The 21,589-nt window shown below is 41.0% G+C and overlaps 1 protein-coding gene and 1 long non-coding RNA gene across 2 annotated transcripts in view; one reads left to right on the top strand and one right to left on the bottom strand.

Annotated features, from left to right (window-relative positions):
- LOC143835349 (uncharacterized) overlaps window positions 1-20,718 on the bottom strand; it is a 27,481-nt gene extending 6,763 nt beyond the window's left edge. Inside the window, exon 1 of the long non-coding RNA XR_013230106.1 lies at window positions 20,646-20,718. This is a non-coding gene — a long non-coding RNA (uncharacterized LOC143835349). The remainder of the gene's footprint in view (window positions 1-20,645) is intronic.
- Window positions 1-21,589, top strand: part of STXBP3 (syntaxin binding protein 3) — a 38,233-nt gene extending 16,644 nt beyond the window's left edge. The window contains exons 8-19 of the mRNA XM_077332808.1: window positions 140-230; window positions 1,301-1,425; window positions 6,206-6,310; window positions 8,371-8,428; window positions 9,801-9,866; window positions 11,688-11,768; window positions 12,505-12,643; window positions 14,778-14,884; window positions 14,972-15,067; window positions 15,853-15,938; window positions 16,054-16,202; window positions 20,713-21,589. Coding sequence (XP_077188923.1) covers window positions 140-230; window positions 1,301-1,425; window positions 6,206-6,310; window positions 8,371-8,428; window positions 9,801-9,866; window positions 11,688-11,768; window positions 12,505-12,643; window positions 14,778-14,884; window positions 14,972-15,067; window positions 15,853-15,938; window positions 16,054-16,202; window positions 20,713-20,810 — 1,201 coding nt within the window. The 3' untranslated portion in view covers window positions 20,811-21,589. The remainder of the gene's footprint in view (window positions 1-139; window positions 231-1,300; window positions 1,426-6,205; window positions 6,311-8,370; window positions 8,429-9,800; window positions 9,867-11,687; window positions 11,769-12,504; window positions 12,644-14,777; window positions 14,885-14,971; window positions 15,068-15,852; window positions 15,939-16,053; window positions 16,203-20,712) is intronic.

Raw genomic sequence — 21,589 nt, 5'->3', positions numbered from 1 at the left:
CATCCTTAGAGAAATACAAATGATTAAACCACCATAATTTACAGGAGACAAATAAACTATAGTAGCTCATGAAGACACACTTCAAAGATTATTTAATATTCTAACAAAGTTCAGCATTATATGTCTTTTCCTCTTTCAGTAAGCCTTTGGATAATGCCAACAAACTAGCGCAGCTAGTTGAAAAAAAACTTGAAAACTTCTATAAAATTGATGAACGCAGCCAAATAAAGGTAAAGCTCAATCCCCCCCCCCCCACCCGACATAAGAATAGTATGGGAATCCTGTGGAAAGCTTCCCAGTTTTGTAACTTATAACTGTTTTCTTGGGCAATATATCTGGGAAAGATAAATGATAGGAGCTCTTACCAAAGAAATCTGGAATATATTCTTGACGCTTGAACTACTGATTTTCTGTTCTTAAAAGGGTATGGAATTGAAAAATAATGTTTAAAAAAAGAAGCAAACCTCAAGCTGATGCTGGATAGGCAAACAATATCATTAAAAACCCAGTATAATTTAGTAAAATGTGCGTGTGGGGGGATAGTAATGACATCTGATCTATCTTTCACAGGGATTCCTTTATAGCAGGGGAAGTCAACCTGTGGCCCTCCAGATGTTCATGGACTACAATTCCCATGAGCCCCTGCCAGCAAATGCTGGCAGGGGCTCATGGGAATTGTAGTCCATGGACATCTGGAGGACTACAGGTTGACTACCCCTGCTTTATAGGACCCCAAAAGATTCCCTGATGATGGAAAAGAAGATCAGATTCTATTTCCCCAAGGGAATTTTTACAGAAACACATTGGAATGTTTATAATCTTAATTCTGCTAGAATAATTTTTCTGTCTAGCTCTAGTTTTTGTGGTTTTTATTTTCTGGTGTTTCTCTTTATTTAAAGGGGGGAGGGGAGAATGTTCCGTAAATATCTTTATGGTTGAGGCCGGGGCTGATAATATAGATCTATGCTCACCCCCCGGGGACTCGGGATTCAGACCCGAAGCAAAACATCATCAGGACCTCCTCTCCACCTGCTAGTAGTGGGGGGGGGGGGAGTTGAGCTGCCGTTCTTGCCATGCCGGTAATATTGGTAACGTTATTATTGTTTTAATGGGGATTTTGGGATGCTGTTACCCGCCATGAGCTGCAAGGGAGTGGCGGGAAATAAATCTAATAATAATAATAATAATAATAATAAACTGTTGACAAATTATTTCATTGACAAATGTGTGTGTTACATGAGCTATTCAGTGCTGCATTTTTCTGCTTTATATACATGTCAATTTTCCACTCCCTCTTTAGGGCAAAACCCACTCCCAGCTGTTAATAATCGATCGCGGATTTGACCCTGTGTCAACTGTGCTTCATGAACTCACGTTTCAGGCAATGGCTTATGATCTGCTACCAATTGAAAATGATACATACAAGCAAGTATAACTTTATACAGACTTCTTATACTTTATTGGAAGTTGGTAGAACTGTTCATTAACTTCAGAGTGAATTGATAAGGGTACATCTTGCCATCTATCTTATATTACCTTTCTGTTGATTGCAATGGAAATTAATTTCTAGGAGGCCTGATTTTAGACTGCAATCCAGATTTGTCTGCTTTCAAAACTGTTCTCAGAACTCTGGTGTGTGACGTTTCCTGTTTTGAGTGGTCTGTTCAGAAAGCCCCAGGGTAGCATGCAGTCTGTTCAGTGCTTTGAGTTGTGAGGAAATGTTTAAAACACATGTGGGATACATGTTTTCTTGCAATTACCACAGCTTGTCTCTTTTCTGATCAGGAAGAAGCCATTAATGATGAATGCTAGGAAGTTCAACATCTTTAATTTAATGCTGTTCAAAGATGTTGAACTACAGAGTGGGCCCTATCCTGTACAATACCCACAGCTCCCTGTCATATAATGATGTTTGTTTAAAAGATGTCTCATGTATCACACGTCAATCTTTATTTGGCATCATGTCCTGCTCACTGCACACTTGAGGGGCCAGTCTGCTCACAGAAGACGGGCTATCAGAATTTAAACTGAACAGGGAATATACATACTATTCGTTGTTCTGAAATAAAGGGATCAGCCAGTCAGTATGGCTTTTCAATGGCATTTAAAAAATAATAATTTGAATACAAAGTTTGTATCTTATACCTCTAGTACAGCCACCATGTTCTTGCTGTTGGAAGTCATGAAAAAAACCTGGCATGTGGACCAGGATGGGCTTCAGTAGAAGTTTTTTTTTCCAGTTAAATAACAGCTAGATGCAAATCTGACTGAAGAATTTCAGAATTTCTTTCTGTGGCAAATTCCAAAATAACTCTTAATCAAGACCTGCTTGTAGAAACTAATATAAATGTGTAACGTCTCATGGTTTGGGGCTAATGCAAAAAAAGTGCTTTTCATTCTTACAAGGGCTGCATAGCACATTTATTACTGAGTTTCTGCACTTGCACTGCAAGTTGTGTTTTTTGCCACTCTGATTCATTTCTGAGAACTACAGATCCTCTTTTGATATTCAAAAACAAAGGCTATACCTTGTAAACCTACTTTGCTGATAATAGGATAGACCTGGCATGCATGTCAGAAACCTGGGTCAGGAAGGGTGAAACAGTTGCCCTTAAAGAGCTAGCCCCTGCTGGGTTTTCTGTCCTTCATCAGTCCTGGACTGCAGGGCAGGGAGGAAGGGTGGCTATCCTAAGAGGATTTCTCCTTCAGGGCTTTCCCCACGCCATCAATACCAGGAACTGAGTGTGTGGGCCTTGGGTGGCTATCTGGCTTGTGTACCACGCACCCAGTACACCTCCAAATGCCCTGCCATCCTTGCTGGAGGAGGTATCAGCCTGGACATGGCAGTTCCCTAGACTTCTAATTCTGGGGGACTTTAACGTCCATGCTGAACTGCCACCCTCCAGAAATGGGTTGGACCTAGTGTCAGCCATGGGAACACTAGGGCTCTTGCAATTTGTTGTTCGCCCCACCCATCAGGCAGGCCACACCCTAGACCTCATTTTCAGGATGGGGTTGAATATGGATATGGTCTCGGCTAAGGCTGTGCCATGGCTAAATCACTATGCCCTGAAGGTTTGGCTAAGTCTGCCACCTCCTACTCAGTTGGCCGTTAAACAGATTTCAGCTCGCCTGCAGAGACTCATGGATCTGACTGGATTGCTGAATGCTCTGCAGGACTCAGTGCCTCCTAGCACTTCTCTAAATGGTCTGGTCAGCAACTGGCATTACAGAATGCTGACTGCCATTGATGAGATAGCTCCCTGACGTCCTCTCCACACCCATTTAAAGCGAGCTCCATGGTACACTGAGGTGCTTTGCGGGGGAAAACGGGAATTGAGATGACAAGGGCGAATTTGGAGGAAGACTGAGGATGAAGCTTTGAGAACATCTTATAGAATGCAGTTGAAACCCTATGAGATGGGGATGAAGTCAGTAAAACGCAACTTTTATTTGACTAGCATTGCATCTGCTGACTCACACCCAGCATAATTATTTAAGATCGTTCGATCTCTCACCACTCTGGAAGAAGGGTGCCAAAACACTAGCCAATTGGATATCAGTTGTGAGGCATTTGCGAGTCACTTTGCAGACAAAATCTCGACACTCCGCCATGACCTCCCTCCAACCTTAGATCTAGAAAATGAACTAGAGGCCCCTTGGCCATCTTTGGAGAGTACCATGAGTAACCTCAGACAACTCATGCGGACTGAAGTGGACAAGATGCTAAAGATGGCAAAGCCAACCACATGCTCTCTAGACCTGTGCCCATTGTGGCTGCTAAGGACATCAGATATAAGAATAGTGGCCCCTTTCCAGGAAATAATCAATGTCTTCTTATCAATGGGAGAATTCCCGGAAGGTCTGAAAGAGACAGTGGTTCGTCTGCTACTCAAAAAATCATATCTGGATCCATGAGATCCAAAAACTATCGCCCCATCTCACATATAGTGTTTCTGGGAAAGATGATTGAAAAGGTTGTCACGGACCAACTATCGACATTCTTGGAGGGAACTTCAGTCTTTGACCCATCCCAGTCAATTTCCAGCCTGACCATGGGGTAGAACCAGTACTAGTTGCCTGATGGATGACTTCTGTCGCCAGTTGGACTGGGATAGGTTGGCACTGCTCTTATTAGACCTTTCATTAGCTTTCAACAGAGTCGATCATGAGCTTCATCAAACCACCACCAGCTTGCTTGTGGAGTCCCTCAGGGGCAGTTCTCTCTCCTATCCTATTCAACATCTTCATGCGCCCTCTTACCCAACTGGTACGGAAGTTCGGACTGGGTTGTCACCAATATGTGTATGACATCCAGCTCCTCCTCCTCATGGATGGCTGCCCTGTTTCTCCCTCAGAAACATTAGCCAGCTGCTTGGAAGAATTGATGAGGTGGCTCCAGCAGAGTCGTCTGAAGCTCAACCCTTCAAAGATGGAGGTCCTGTGGCTGGGTAGGAAGAGTCCAAGTGAGGAAGCATGCTTCGCTAACCTGGACAGAGTACAGATAGCAGTGGCTCACTCCACCAGGAACCTAGGTGTGTTTCTTGATGCCCCCCTTCAGTGGAGGCTAAGTCACGAAAGTAGTGCAGCTGGCATTCTATCACCTTCACCAAGCCAAACTACTAGCACCTTACTTGGACTCGGAACATCTAGCCACAGTGATCCACGCAACAGTCACCTCTAGACTGGACTTCTGTAACTCTCTCTATGCAGGCCTGCCCTTAGCTTTGATCAGGAAACTACAGCTGATCCAGAATGCAGCGGCCACGATCCTCACAGCTACAACTCCCATATAGGGCCTATTCTCTAACAACTGTGTTGGCTTCCAGTCGAATTCTGGATCAGACTTAAGGTTTTGGTAATTACCTTTAAGGCCATACGCGGTCAGGGCCCAGAGTACCTGAGGGTCCGCCTCCCTGCCTATACCTCTCAATGAGCCTTACACTCTGCCGCTTCCAACTGCCTGGTGATCACTGGCTCCAAGGAAGCTCGCTTGACCTCAGCCAGGGCCAGACCTTACTCTGTCCTGGCCCCCACCTGGTGAGACAAGCTCCCAGAGGAGATCAGGGCCCTAAAGGAACTAAAACAGTTCTGCAAGGGCTGAAAAAGGGAGTTCCTCTGCCAGGCTTTTGGTTGAGATCTTTTAGCTCCATCTTCTTCCACTGGGCCCCTGATCCTCCCCTCCTATGAAACTGAAGCTAATGCTTGTAACGACCACAGGCCCACCAACAAGTTCCAATTATGAATTTTTGTCCTCCAATACTGTTCCATTGTTCCACAATTGTTCCATGTTTAATGATTTATGACATCTCTGTACTGTTACTGTTCCCGTTCCATGTACACCACCCTGAGCCTTCAGGGAGAGCACTATATAAATGTAACAAATAAATAACACAGAAACCCTCAAAGCAAAATCTCAGTTTCTAAACTGATGTATAGGGAGAAGAGGAGTAACCAGTATACTCAAAGGTACCAGACCATAGTAGCTACAAAATCAGTGGTATGGTCATAAACATTTTAATAAACTAACTTCACGTTTCCCTCCTCTTCTATTTCGATTGCTTGCTGGTTGAATCAGTTTGTGTGAGTTTTTCTACCTATCAGTAGTGTTTTGTGACATAGCAATTAGAATGTTCTGTAGTATTTTTTTTCATAGGAATCTGTTTAATAAGTGTGTAATGCTTAGCATGTTTTATAGATGTATGTAAAAAATTAACCACTGTATTAGAGTCGATTCTGTGATTGCATGTAAAGTCAATATTTTGATTCTTTTTCCATCTTAAATGAAGGAGCCTTTGCTTGCATCTCAAAACCATTTCCTTATTTCATACCACAAAGTGGTTCAACTGACCAGAGAAGAAGCTAAATGTCATGGTCAGCTGGCAGTTGTTCTTAGGATTCGCAGTTTTTCACTTCAGTTGTTTTCATACATGCTGTTATAACTAAACATGATTACCCTTTCAGCATATCCTGTGCATGTTTACTTGGAAGTGTGTCCCATTAACTTTAGAAGGACTTGTTTCCTAGTAAATGTATTTAGCATTCTGGATTGGGGCCTTTGCTTCCCAGATAACTAGATTGCTACCGCACACTACTCTGCATCAGATTCATTTTATAATACAAGTTCACAAAGAGTCTTGGAAATGTGATCTGCAAGTTCAGCTGCTTATTGCATACTAACCTTCTTTTCCCCTCCTGTGTGTAGATATAAAACCGATGGTGCAAGTGGGAAAGAAAGGGAAGCAATTCTAGAAGAAGAGGATGATGTCTGGGTGAAGATCCGGCATAAGCATATTGCAGATGTGTTGGAGTATGTGTGCCTTTGCCTGCGTCTCATATTACATAACAACTAAACAGACTTCTAACTTTGTCAAGTACTAACAGTCAGTGAATATGCAATGAATATGCAAAATTTAGGGGTTGATTTGGAAGATCCGTAGCAAAATTTTTATTTAGACACAAGCACGGTGAGGTGTTTTGGAACCACTCCAACTTTGATTCTTCCTTGCTGAGTGTCTTGTCACTTGCTGTGTGGGTGAGTTTCAGTTTTTGTAGCCTAAAGATGCAGGTTGGAGTGTGTCTGGCCAGCTATGGATGCTGTAAATCGTTCCGCCCCCCCTCAATTGGTTCTGACTAAGAAATATTGGCCATGGATATTAGACTTTGAGAGTAAAATCTTCTTGGTGAGATGAGGAAAGGTGTCCTGGGCCTGTTTGGGCACATGAAGCTGCTTTATACCATGTCAGATCATTGCTCCATCTAGATTGGCATGGTCTAACTGATATTTCCTGTTTAGAAGGTGATGCAAATGGAAATCTGTGTGTCCTTTAATACTGCTGGGCTGCAGTCTTTCTATGAGCCTGGAAAAATTTCAGTTCTTCTTCTGTACAATGGGAATAAAATATTTGTACAATATATTTTGCCACTGCCTAGCTGCATTACCTGTAAAACATACTAAACAAAAAATGAACCAAGGAACATAAGAGTTCTGTGGGCCAGCTTACTGTTATCATGAAACTCTAATACAGAGTCAAGAGAACATTTTGGTGTAGCAGAAAAATTACATTTTATTCAGACTGAGGACCTTTAAGGAAATAAAATCAGAGCAAATGCAGTCTCATTATGAAGTAAGTGCTTAAACTCCCCCACCCCTGAAAATTGGTTACAGGACTTTGCAACAACCCCATACCTGTGTAAACAGGATGGCCATCACAGACATCTTCCCCTGTCTCTTAGCACCTCCTTAGATAGGAAGTTCACATAAACTTTGCAGTTGGCGATGACTCATCCATCCTGACATAAATTATAGGGCCTCTCTTGGCTGGTTTCCCTTTTTGTAAAAATACATGATCAGAAAGTGCACAAATCTAGGAGCTTGTAGATTAGTATTTTAAATTTTAATCACCATTCTTATTTCAGGGTCAGACTCTCTGTAATCCGACCCCTCTCCTCATGCTTGCCCAGACTTTCTCTTCCCCCCTTCCTCTCAGAAGGCAGCTTTCTATACCTGTCTTTTCTTTCTACCTGCACAATCACAGCTAGCTCTTCCACCACCTTCCATTTTTAGTTTAGACCTGTCCTTGCTGAAACTGCTCTCTAGGTCTTTCCCATCAAAAGCCCTCCTGGTCTTTAACCCTTAATTCAGCACTATGCACCTCCTCTCTGATCCCTTTTATTGTTGTCCTCCAAGGAGTTTTCTCCTCCTCCTCCTTCTCTACAGAACTGTACATGCACATACAGACAGTTGGGCTACAATGGATATCTGCAGGAGGCCCACATGTAGACAAAGAATCTCCATCTTTTGGAAATCAGTGAAGTGAACTTTTTTCCATCAGTCTTGCATCTCCCTTTCCTCAGTTTTACTGTGGTGGCACTTGTGTATATAAAAATTTGCAGTCCTAAATCCAGGATTCGGATGCTTTGAAAGATGCCTATGCTTGGCTCTTGCTTCAGAATCTGGCATTATATGATCTGGTGTTCCTTCTTCTGTTACCCCAATTTTGTCAAGAAGCCCTTGCTGGTTTGTGCTTGACAACAAAGCTACTATCTGCTAAACAGTTATTTCTGTTTGTGTGCCCTGCTCCAAGCAATCTATTTGTTACCATGAGCTGAACACAGAAAGTCTTGAGAGCTGCATGCTGAGGTAAGGGCATTTTATCTATCTTGGATCCTTACTTAGAATTTCTCTGTGTACAAGGAAGGGGTGACTTTCGCCAGTTCCCTCAGGACCAACATTTCAGGTAATGTTTGGAGCTTCTAGTAGAGAAAATTCTATGTGGTATCTCCAAACCTTTTCCTAAGCCAATATACTCTTGTACTTTGTCTCTTTTGAATGATGAAATATTCAGTCACTCCCTTGTCTGCTTATAGGGAAATACCAAAACTTATGAAAGAAGTTTCTTCAAAAAGGAAGGCAACAGAAGGGAAAGTAAGTTTAAATATGAACTTAAGTATGTTAAATGCTCTTTTACGAAGTTGTCAACATAGTATAAGTTCATCCAGATAGCTGCTAATACCCTGATATATTGGTATACTTAGGCTGCGGTCCTGTGCACACTTATTGGGAATATGTGCCTGTGACAGACTGCACTTTTAAGCTTAGAAGTACTGTACAAGCAACTAAGGAATGGTGAGGGATTAATTCTTCACAGAAACAAGGCCTTGATTAACAGGCTGCTGCAAACAATCTGATTGATTAGCATCAGCTGAGCAGAAAAAGTCTTGAGACCGCAACCTAAGGAAACAGCCAGTCAGATTTCTCCCTTGACAAAATTGAGTCTGATTTCAGCTTTAGCTGAGGGTGTTTCCACACAGACAGAGAACTGGAGGACATTGTCAAGGAAATTTGGGGAGTAGAAAGAGACTCTTATTTGGGCCAAGGAAAAGGGGATATAACTTCTAGAAAGAGAAAAGGAAATTCCCTACCCAGTCAAACAGGGAGAGTGTTATGAAGAGTTCAGAGATCCCTGGTGTAGTGTGGTTAGAAACTGTCTTTAGCGAGCTAAGAGTTAGTTAAAACCTCAGGTTTTGGTATTTCAAGAGAAAGGGTTTGGATACTGGAAAGAGTGCACTAACCTTCTGAAAACAAAAATAACTAGAGATTACTCAAAGGAAGTATAAATAAGTATTTTGGGAAAGCACTGGAACAAAAAACGCGCAATGTAAATATTTAAGTACTGTGAAAAGCTTAAGAACTAAAGTCTGTGCTTGGTTTTATCATAGAGATTTCAATCCCTGATCACGCGGGACCTTTCCCCTTTATGTTAATATGTTATTTTAATATGTTATGTTAATATTTGATTATTTTTGAATTTAAAAATGCCTCAAGTGCAGGCTCCTGATCCATCTTTCACATTCCTAGGCTGAACCAACAGCCAAAGTTCTTCAGTAAAGAAGAAAACACATTACTAGGGCATCTCAGTCACAGAAGAGAAATGGAAATGAAGGGAGGAAAGCAGACAGGGCTGTCCTAGTGCCATTGAACATAGTGGGACCTATTCTGTACATTCTCCCAAGGAGCTCAAGGCAACATACATGACACTCCCCTCCTCCATTTATCTTCACGACAACCCTGTGAAGTTAGTTTAAGCTGAGAGAGAGTGACTGGCCCAAGTCACCCAGCAAGTTTCATGGCAAATGATGATTTGAACCCAGATCCTAGACCAGAATAAGCCAGTCCTAGTCCAATACTTTAACCACTGCCCCATACTGACACCTGAATAAACAGGCTGCCCCAAACTAGAAATTAACAGATATGCTTAATTAAATAGTTGAAACTGAATGTTAAAATTGTTTTTCAGCTATCTTTAAGTAATCTAGCCCAGCTTATGAAAAAGATGCCATATTTTCGTAAACAGATTACTAAGGTAAGCAAAGTTTTATACAATGGTATTTTTGGGTGTCAGCTGTTCATGCTTTGTGGTTCTTAATAGTTTGATACTATGGATAGCTTTGCTGGCATAGGATGCAGTGCAAAATTTTCCTCAGACCCTGGATAATGTTAGTGCTTCAGTAGGGTAATGTGCTAACATTTAGATAAGCATCATTTTGAATTGAATCTGTATTTTCCGGGGCTGCCCACACGCAGCATTCTGCCTGCTCCTGCAATGGCCACTTCTTCCCCCACCACTGGTGGACTTTTTTGTTTCAAACAGCAAACAAATAAGTGTATCTAGTCTGAATTCCCATATCATCTGAAAGTAAAAAGTCCCTTTTGTTGCAGAGATGTAAGGAGAAAGGCATATCTCCATAATGATGGCTAGACACTGAGCTTTTTAAAAAATTCTGGCAAATCAGAGAACCTGATACAGTTTAATTATTATAATGACATTCAGTTGCCTTTTTTTAAGGGAAATCTGTTAGTGCATGGGTGGGGGGAATAATTGCTGCCAGCATACTGGAGCAGGGAAACTGCAGAAACTTGCTTTGTGGAAGTCCAGGTGCCATAGCACTTTATTAGCAGTTGCAGTTGGGGAACTCCACAAGCCTTTTGCTTTGTAGGAAACACCAGAATCATGTTCAGTATATCTCTAAACATGTCTGTCTCTCAGAAATGAGAAATACTGCCTTGGTTTCTTTACCTACGGAATGCAGGATCAGATCTATAAGGCATTAGGTTCCACCTCTCAATGGCAACCAATGAGAATTAATGGAAGGGTAGTGAGAGTTTGAAAACAGCAGTTAGGAGGGCAGTTAGAGAGCAGTTGGGAGCTGGCAGGTAGGGAATGGAAAAGGGTAAGTCTAACTGAATAAAACTGAGGTAAAGAACAGCTTAAAGCTAAATGGAAAGAAAAGTCAGTAACAAAACATCCCCAAATGCTGGAATGAGGGAATCGTTCAAAAATTCAAGAGAAAAGAAATGTTGTGCCTTCTACCTTATTCTCTTAAGTTTGTTTGTTTGTTGAACCCTGTGTGCTGGTTGTCTCAAGGGAAGACACATAGACACACAAACACAGAGTAATATTATGGTCTGTATATATTTAAACAGTGGCAGCAGGTGAATCAAACTGTGTTTGAGCACCAACCCTAATAACTCTGAAGTTTGAGTGAGGTTTATTAAAGAAGGCTGGGCTATCCTATCTGAGGGAGAGGACCTATGAGGTGAAATGGTCTATATCATAAAAGACTAGGGGCCAAGCTTGTTGCATTCAGGAATACAATGGACGCTAGATTGGGGGGGGGGTGGAAGAACTCTGCAGACAGCCGCCTCCCCCCCCCCTGGACCTGGAAAGACTGCAGGCAGCTGTTAGGGAATTCACTGGCAGGGGCAGCTCTCACGCGGCAGGGATCTGCAGCCTCAGAGTGAAGTGGAAGGAGGAGGGACTGGTCAGGGGTTGGGGACGGAAAGTGATTGGCTGGACAGACAGGCAAGCCAGTTGGAGGATGCACTCAGGGGCGGGATAGCCATCCTGAGTGAGTGTTAAGCGCTGAGTGGCACTTAAGCCATGTGAAACCCTCCTCCTCCAATCCCTTGCCAGAACTAATTATGTGGAACAGATATGAGAAGGGTGCTAGTCTGACCTACCTGAAACCCTGAACCTGAGAGGAAGATTGTGGAGGGTAGAAGGTACTCTGGAGAAGGGGCTTCGCAGGCATAATTGGCTGTTAAGTCATTTCTTAGTTGTGTGGCTTTTTCTGATGCGTTATAAATTAAACTGTGTACAAGTAATCCTGTTTCTGTTTTTCAGCAAGTGGTCCATCTTAACATAGCTGAAGATTGTATGAGTAAGTTCAAGAGTAATATAGAGAAGCTGTGCAAAGTTGAACAGGTGTGTGAATCACTCATGTGACCAGTGTGGTTTGACCTATGCAATGTTTGTAGAGTTATGTGGGAGGAACAATTGGCCTTTTCAAGGGAGCTGATATTTGCCTTGAGTGACCTCAAGGAGCAGCATCTTTGAAGCATCATTTTTTCTGTTGAGAGAAACTAGTTGAGTTTTCCAGCCCAGAGATGTCAGAGCAAAGCTGTCATTAGTGAGGGAGAAGCACTGTGTGTGGCTGCAGAAATGCCATAGAACTTGCTCCCTGGACAAAAAGGATTCCAGGACATTCATTCAGCAGCGCCTCCTTGCTCTTCAAAACCCAGCTGCAGTTGTGTGTTTTGCTCGTCTATTCCACCATTGGTAGGTCGTTGCTGCCTTATTAAACTCTATGAAACACAGGGAACAGATCAGTGGATGCCCCAACACTCTTTTGGGGAAATATATGAGCAAGGGGAAGCAAAGAAGGGAGGTAGTAGTTACAAAGATGGCTGATAATTTATTTGCAAACTAAATTGGTATAAGACCTCTGAAAATACACAATTGCATTCGTATGGTTCTCCCCCAGCTTCTAATAATGTATAGTTGCTTTTTCACACCGTTTTTATCAACCTTGCAAAAGGTGGCTAAATTAATAATTTCCACCTGCAAAAAACAAAGATCTCACAGCAACATTTAAGTACCATTCAAAGAGGGAATTGGTTTGCCTTGATTTGAGATAATGTCTCCTGTTTTTGTGGCTTAGGATTTGGCTCTTGGAACGGATGTAGATGGACAAAAAGTGAAAGACTCAATGAGAGTCCTCCTTCCAGTATTGCTCAATAAAAATCATGAAAATTATGATAAGATAAGAGCCATTCTTCTCTATATCTTCAGCACAAATGGTAAGATTTAAATTCAGTATCTGCTTTACAGGGGAGCTATAGTACATAGAGACCCAGTTTGGTGTAGCGGTTAGGAGTGCGGACTTCTAATCTGGCATGCCGGGTTCGATTCTGCCCTCCCCCACATGCAGCCAGCTGGGTGACTTTGGGCTCGCCACGGCACTGATAAAGCTGTTCTGAATGGGCAGTGATATCAGGGCTCTCTCAGCCTCACCCACCTCACAAGGTGTCTGTTGTGGGGAGAGGAAAGGGAAGGCGACTGTAAGCCGCTTTGTGCCTCCTTCGGGTAGAGAACAGCGGCATATAAGAACCAGCTCTCCTTCTCCTTCTCCTTCTCCTTCTCCTTCTCCTTCTCCTCCTCCTCCTCCTCCTCCTCCTTGCAATGCAGTTTATACTGTATGCTTAACTAGATAAATGTGACTGTTGCATGTAGATCATTTTGAAATTGCTGTTGATACTTTCTGGAGAAAGCCTTTAAAAATAAATGCAAATCAAACTGGAATTGTTGATGAAATTAGCCTTTTGTAGATATACCTGACCTGATTGTGCTGATAGCCTGGCAGGAATGGGTACAAACCAGTATACCAGTTTGCATACTAAACCAGTTCATATTGGTTCATGAGCCATTTAAAATTTAAACCCTTGCTTTATACTCCCTGTGGTAAAGCTGTGGGGAGCAGAAAGCAGGGGTTTCCAAACAGCTGAGCAGTGAGGACTGCTTTAAATGGCTCTGAGCAAATTAAACCCTGCTTTCTGCTTCCTGTGAAAAGCTGCAGCGAGCAGGAGTTTCCAAACAGCTAAGCACTGGGAAACACAAAGTCATTTCTTCTCTTCATGGCTTTTCTTGGGGTGAAGAAAGCAGTGGTTTAAATCAGTGATCCGCAACCTTTTTCAGGTTGCGGACTGGTGGCGGCAGGGAGGGCGATCACCCGGCCGTGCATGCCGCGCGTTTGCGCCATGCGCAGATGCAAATGCGCATGCACGGCACTCCCACGCTTGCGGCCACACATGGCGCAAACGCACATGCGTGACCCGGCGCAGCCCTGCGGAGGCAGGGAGCCGCAGCCCAGCACCGGGCTACAGCCCGGCGGTTGGGGACCTCCGGTTTAAATGACTGATCTATCTAAATCTGACAGCTGAGTAGCAGGAAGCTCCTTGAAGTTCAGCTGGTTTTTACGAACTGCATCAAAATTTGTGAAAGTTTGTGAAGATCGCCAATCATGAACCAGGCTAAAGTTGTGATGAACTTGTTCATCAGCCAGTTTGTGCCTATGCCTAGACAACATAAGAAATAACAGTTGAAAGGGGAAAAACACAAGTTCCTCCCATAATTTAAAAATACAAAAGCAAAGTAAACAAGACATAAAAATGTACAATAAAAGGAATATTAATTTCAAGTATTCTTCCCATTAAGCAAACTATGTGTTTGAGCATTTTGCTGCCTAATCAGAGACAACTTCGGCCTGAATTTTCTTAGGCCCTCATGTAGCTCACAATTCCTCCTTACTTACTAGTGCCTATGTCTGAAGTAAGTTACTTTCTTCACATCAGAGCTCAAATTAAAGTGGGTTTTAAAAAACTGTAAGAAATTTACATATAGACTGAGAGAAGAGAGGGCAGTACAAAGCTAGAATTCTACAGACATAGGAGTACTGAACTGCCAAGATGGATAGGGAGAGTAAAGGTTTGCCTTGTGTCATGCAGAAACACTCAGTTACACTATCACTTCTGATGTAGGTCACGGGTACCCACCAACACCTCTCCTGGCATCTGCTAAGCGTTAGAAAATGGGTGAGGGAGATGAGCCTTTTGTCCCGGTGGGCTTCCAGTTGACTGTTGGAGATCTGATTGGCTGTGCATATTTTTAAAAATATTTCTTTGGCAACAGCTGGCACTACAGCACAAAGATCTTCACTGTGTGACTAAAGATATGCAAAAAAATTAAAATATCTTCATTTTAAAAGGCATATTTTTTAAACAGAGCATCTGCCTGATATATGGAAGGTTTACTATTAGCGTTATGCATAACCTCACTCCATCTCTTACGGTGGCCACAGGTCAATACTTACCTAAACATTTTGTCTGGAATTGGTAAGTTAATCTGAACATTTTTTAATTTTTAATTTGGAAAAAGGCACTACGCAAGAGAACTTGGACAAGCTGATCCAGAATGTACAGATAGAAAATGATAGTGACATGATAAAAAACTGGAAGTATCTTGGTGTCCCTATCGTCACCACGGTAAGAAACACGGCATCTTTTGCCTTCAGAGTGCTTATGGGTTCATATGTACACGTGGGATTGTCATCTTTATAATTTTTATTTTAGTCTGCATCCCAGCGTCGATCTTCAAGGAAGGAGCGGTCTTCAAAAGAAACGTTTGACCTTTCTAGATGGACTCCTGTTATTAAGGACATTATGGAGGTATAATTTTGAATAAAGTTAATATTAATCTTGAATAAAGTATTTAGGGCCTTCAAAACCTATATTTAGAATCATCATTTACAATGACCCTCTTTATATCACAGGAAGTCCCCTTTCAGACATCTTGGAGGGAAGATAGATACCAATCACATGCATATCATATGGATATCAGGAGTAGTGCATATGCTTCCTCCTGGCTTCCATCATCACAATTCATAAAAGTAATGTAATGGCCAAACTTGGTGACAATTGTTGAAAAGTATTTTTTAAATTAATGTTAATTTGTTTTTTAAAACATTCCAGTATACTCCTCAGCATACAAGTAGCAGTTTCCTGATGACTTGCAGAAAATTATATATATGCATTCTAGAAGAACAATAGTATATCCATTCATTGAAAAACATATACCGTGCCTGGAATTCAGCGAGATTTATTTTAAATAAGTTGTTTAAAAGCCCCCTTTTAGTATTCCCCTTGATTCATCACTATCCAAAGAGGGAAATAGATCCTATTTTGGGCTTGTGGAGTTTTGGGCTTGTGGAGTAGTGACTATGTGTAGTTTGATGGGTTTCACTTAAGATGTAAGAATGCAATATTTTCCTTTGCCTAAAAAAGTTTATCATTCTTGAGACCTGACTTCCATTCTTCATTGACATGAATACACAAGAATGTGTACTGCAGTGAGTGCAGCTCTCTCACCAGTTTGCTATTGATGGGAAATAGGTGGGTTTTGAATAATTATCAAAAGCTTCTTCACTAGAAATGATCTGCTTGTTGTCTTCCAGGATGCTATAGAAAATAAACTAGATTCCAAAGAGTGGCCTTATTGTTCTCAGTGTCCTGCACCCTGGAATGGTACTGGAGCAGTGAGGTAAGTTTTGTTAGCCTCTTTATCTCTCTGGGTAGAATTCCTGATAGTAGGCTGATTACTTCCATATAAATATGAACAGCTTGCAGAGTAGTATTTGAAATGTTCTGTTTTGCAGTGCTCGACATAAGCCCAAAACTAATTATTTGGAGGATCGGAAGAGTGGTTCAAAGCTCATTGTGTTTGTGATTGGAGGCATTACATATTCAGAAATGCGCTGTGCATATGAAGTTTCTCAAGCCTTCAAGTCTTGTGAGGTTGTTATTGGTAAGTCTGACTTGAAATGGGGAAAAGTATATGTAGGATTGCAACATAAAGCTATATTTTTGTTACTTTTTCTTCCTATCTTTCTTCACAACTGTGCCACCTGTTCCCTTTAAATCCTTCCAACACCTTCATAAGCAAAGATGCCTGTGAAGGTACGGGGGAGCATTTAAAGAGAACACTTACCTAGCACCCATTGCATTCCAGAAGTAACAGGCTTTACTACTAGATTCAAGTGGATAGCCATGTTGGTCTGAAGTAGTACAACAAAATTTGAGTCCAGTGACACCTTTAAGACCAACAAAGATTTATTCAAGGCATGAGCTTTCTTGGAGTACAGCTATAAGAAGAAAGCAAATTAGTAAACAGTATCATACGTTTAAATATGCAGTATGATAATTCTTTGCTAGAAAAGCCAATCAGTCCTTTGGGTTCAGTTGTTTACAAAAACATTGGGGCAATGAAAATGTAAAGTTGGTAATTAATGGCAGACACTTTCCCAATTGTGAAAAGAAGTAATTAAAAGCAACTTGTTGTTAGCCCCATTCATCTCCACCCAAGCATGGAGGAATCCCCACAAGTAACAAGCTGTGCTGAGTACGTTATCCTGTCCTGAGAACAGTTAGATTCTAATTAGCATTACATGCTTACTTACATCACATAAGAGTCTCATTGTCCCAAATAAAATAAAAAGAGGGGATTGTAAGAAATGTGGATATAAGAATTGAATGGGGTTAGGATACATAGTGAGATGAGAAACCAATATCCTTGTTGAGTCCTGGGAATTCCATTGTTTTGAGTGTTGTAATAACTTGCATTTCTACAATTTCCCTTTCTAGTCTGTTCTTGAAATGTCTTTGAAATAAAACAGCTACTTTGAAGTCCCTTATTGAATGTCCTGGAAAGTTGGAATTGTTCCCCTACAGGTTTCTCAGTCCTGCGATTTTTGATGTCAGACTTGTGTCCATTTATTCTTTGGCGGAGGGTTTGACCTGTTCTACTAGCTTTACTGCTAGTTTTGTATATTTTAAATCAATACAAAAGCCAGTGCTTCAACATGAGATGTGTAGTACCTCAACCAGCCCTGGCAACAATTTTCTCTACCCTTGGCAACAACTTACGACAGCCTTTCTAAAGCTTTCACTCCTTATTACTCTCCTAATATTTAGAATGTCACTATTATACTTCTTGTGTACTGAGTAAGAAAGAGCCACATAAACGTTGCAGGCCTTCATGTTAAGGGTGTGGTACCCTCTGGCCACAGCACCCAGCTTTAAGGTGGAGGCCTCCAGTGGCATACAAACACCACTGTGTTCAATATCACTTGCCTTCTCCATTGAAATGAGGAGATGTGGTTGAGTTGGAAACAGGCAGCTAATTATTGCTGGCAGATGAGGCTAGGTCTTCCCCTTGTTAATGGGGAACTGCCCACAGAGAAGTCTTCCAAGATCCTGTTTTGATTCTCATCTTCACTTTCCTCTGGCCTCTTTAAAAGCAGTGCAGCAAGCAGGTCATACCCAATGGGGCTTCCTGATCTGAGAATTCAGCATGCAGATTGGTTTTCCTGGAAATGGTAATTGTTGATAAGCAAGGCCACCCATTGTTGCTGGGAAAGAGCACAGGTCCCAGTCTCCTGAAGCTCCCCCTGCTGCAGATGGCTTGTCTGGAAACATGCTGAGGTATGGCTCTTAATACCTGCCTCCTCTTAACGAGGAGAGAAGAAACAGGTCTGTTGGAAGGAAAGCAGTCACTGACTTTAGAAACAATAACATCCAACAACAACTAGAGGGGAAGCATTTTAACTTTCCAGGAGTTCTGCTGTTAACCTAAGAGTGGCAGTTTTCTGACAAAGGAATTTTAAAGGGAATTCAGGAAGAATTTCAAAGAGAGGTTGCTGAATTGCAACTGATACTGAAGCTCAAGTCCAATGCCTCCTCCTGGTCTGAATCAAGACCTGGATTTTCTGTCTCAGTACCAATGCTAATTTTTCCATGCCTACACTCCTTGTGTATATCTTTATACCGCTCCGCAGGAGCGGTATAAATAAAAGGCTAAGGCCTGTGTGGGAGGGCTCGATCCGGGATGGGGATGGCCAACGAGTGGCCCCTTACTCCCGAACTGACAAGCGGAGGGCTCAATCAGCTGGTGCGAAGCGCTTGTCAGCCCACCTCCCGCCCTGCCCAACCCCAACCCCCCCTCTCCCCCGCACGATTTTCCCGCCGCCACATCCCTGCTCACCTTCGCCTTCCTATTGCTACCCTCTGACCACGACCCCAAAGGAAGGAGATCAGCCGTTTGAGGGCTGTCCCCCGTATCGTTGGGAAAAGCGCTGTTTTTTTTTTAGAAAAAATAAATTTAAATATCTTTTTCATTTCATTATAAATTATATCCCAGTATTGTTTGACTTTTGTGTACTGCCATCACATACGGAAAAAAGATCCTTTCGCCTGTTTACACTTCCAACATTTATTGGAATTTTTATTAGAAAATGTTGCTAGTTTCGTTGGAGTTATATACAGATATACCATCTGTATATCAATTTATAGCCATTTTCTTTCAGGCAGGTACAAACAGTGTAGCTTAAGTCTTTCTTCTATAATTTCTTCCAATTATCTAAGTTAATTGTGTCCTTAGCCCATTTAATAATTGCTTCCTTCACTCTTTCATCTTCAGTATACAAATTTAACAATAAATTGTACATTTTACAAAGTAATCCTCTTTTCTCCTCTTTTATAATCATTCAATATTCAGATTTAGTTTTAGAAAACCTATTTTTGAATCCTTTTTGTATATTTGATGGTATTTAAACCATTCACTTATTATTCCCTGTACCTCACTCCATTCTTTAAGCTTGAAGTCTCTGTTTAGTAATCAACAGATCTTCATAAATAGTCCAATCCCCAGTTAAGTTTTTCTAGAAATTACTGCGACTCAATCTGTTTTTTTATTTAGTCCTGTACTTTCAGTGAGCTATTCCTTATATAGTGATTTGAAAAGTTTGCATGGATTCAATCTTTCTCTTGCCATAAATATGCATGCTATCCAAATTTACTGTTGAATCCTTCCAAATCTAAAATCCATGGATTTTTCATAGAATCATAGACCAGGGTCATCTAGTCTAACCCCCTGCACAATGCAGGAACTCACAACTACCCTCCCACCCACAGTGACCCCAATTTCATGCCCAAGTTATCCCTCCACCAGAAACCTCCAGAATTCAGCCTAGAGGAAATTCTATGTATTGTTTATAAGTTTAATGTAAACCACCCTGAGCCTCCGGGGAGGGCGGTATAGAAATATAATAAATAAATAAGTAATCACCTACCATCCTATTAGTGGCGATTACCAATTCCCTGGGTATGCAAGGATAGGCCACAAGAGACAAACACTGGCACATCTGTTCCTGCCCACCCACTCACAATCTTTCAAAGTTCATAAAATCAGCATTTCTGTCAGATGACTCTTTAGCCTCTGCTTAAAATCTTCCAAAGGAGAACTCACTGCCTCCATTATTTCAACCATATTAAACATGTTGCTTCATATTAAAGTTGTAAATTTGGTAGATTTATCTGATGACAAATGTAGAGGAGAATTAAATGTTTATAAAAAAATTCTTGATTTCTTATTTTGCTATATAAATATTGTTATGTCCTTTTGCCATTTAAAAAAATAATTTCTCATTGTTAATCATTCTTGAGGGTGTAAACACATTATTTCAAATACAAAACATGTGAAGGGAAAACAAACACTGTAACATGCTTTTAAACATCTAAAAGCCTGGCATTCATCTTTTCCTACAGTTGTATCACACTTTTGATCCAGAATCCCTGAAGCAAAGCACAATCATTGAAAAATAATTGGAAAAAAATAAAACAATTAAAAAAATCAAAATCATTAAATGGACCTAGAGGAGAGAACATTAAAAGCAGAATTGTAACTTCCAAAAAACCTTCCCCAAGAACAAAAACTAAACAAGCTTTTTTTCCCACAGATGGAGAACATTTAGTTACTCTAAACACAGAAGCGGGAGAAGTAGAAAGGTCAACTCTGAGTTGATCAGATGACCAATATAAATGAAGATTTTCAGTTCTCAAGACTGTCCATTGCTTGATCTACTGCAGTTGAATTCTTGGTGCTGCAACAAATTTACTCTGGCACTATACAAATACTGTTGACAGTGTTATTCACCATGGATTGCAGAAGGTGTAAACAATGAGTTCTGTGCCCTCTGAAACTTTGTCCTTGAGAGCTTGAAACATCTCAAAGACTATTAAACATTGACCCTCGAGCCCTGGTCAAAGGCTATTTCTGTTCTTCCTCCAGTGGGACATATGTGATTAAAGTTCACAGCTGCCTCTTAGTCTCCTGTGACCTATTAATGAAGTCTGAATTTAATCATAAAATACAGTTTGAGTGTAGCCAAAGGAAAGGAAAATCTCCACTTACTTTCCCATAATGTTTCAGTGAGTTGTTATTTCTTACTGTTTTTTCAAGATTACATTTTTTTTACCAGGTTCTACTCACATTGTGACACCTAGAAGACTACTGGATGACATAAAAGCACTTACTGTGACAAAATCAAAGGATACAGTCTACTTTAAGGATGAATAGGGATTTGTAATGTTCAAAGAATTTTGGTTATATTTAACTTAATTATGAACACAATCCAGCCATGTACCCATTGATTTCAATGGGAGCAACTTTAAGCATGTTTTTAACTTTCTCACTGATTTCAATGGGACTTAAAAGTGCTTAACTTGATCTGGATTGTGCTTTATGTATATATTTAATTAACTTTCTGTGCTGTGTTTGGGACTGCTATGTTCCCAATTCAATGGGATATCTTTTTATAATTTAAAAGCTGCTGCTTTCCCTTCGAGGGTATAGGGTAGGAAGGTCATGAATAAGAATGAATATGTAACAGTTTGCATTTTTATAGTAATGTGCTTGGTTATAGATGGCATTTCACTGTGAAATGTTTGACGTAGAGTGTGGTCACCACTGCATTATGCTATACTAGGTTTTGGAAAACATTTGTATATATGCTAATAACCTTTCAGTAATAATGTAAACTTTCTATACTAGAAACATGATTATTTCTAAAGATACTATAGCAAAAATGAATTGAAAATATGAGAGTTGTAAGTATAAATGTTTAACACAATTTCACAAGTGCATTGTGTTGAATGACAAAATGTCATGCAACCTGTCAGAATTCACAGAAAGCAGCTTGCAGTAAGGTACAAAAGTATGTTAAGGTCTTTTTCTTGAGAAATCGGAGATAAAGTATTGGTGTGTATGTCTGGCTTTGCATGGATCTCTATGTGGTATTTGGGTGGTATTAATCATGGAAATAATAAACATTTTATGAATAAAGAACTCTTGAAGAA

This window comes from Paroedura picta, chromosome 4 (genome assembly GCF_049243985.1).
Source record: "Paroedura picta isolate Pp20150507F chromosome 4, Ppicta_v3.0, whole genome shotgun sequence".
Classification (NCBI taxonomy): domain Eukaryota; kingdom Metazoa; phylum Chordata; class Lepidosauria; order Squamata; family Gekkonidae; genus Paroedura; species Paroedura picta.
Note: the sequence above shows the minus strand (reverse complement) of the source record. Positions and strands in the feature narration are given on the sequence as shown.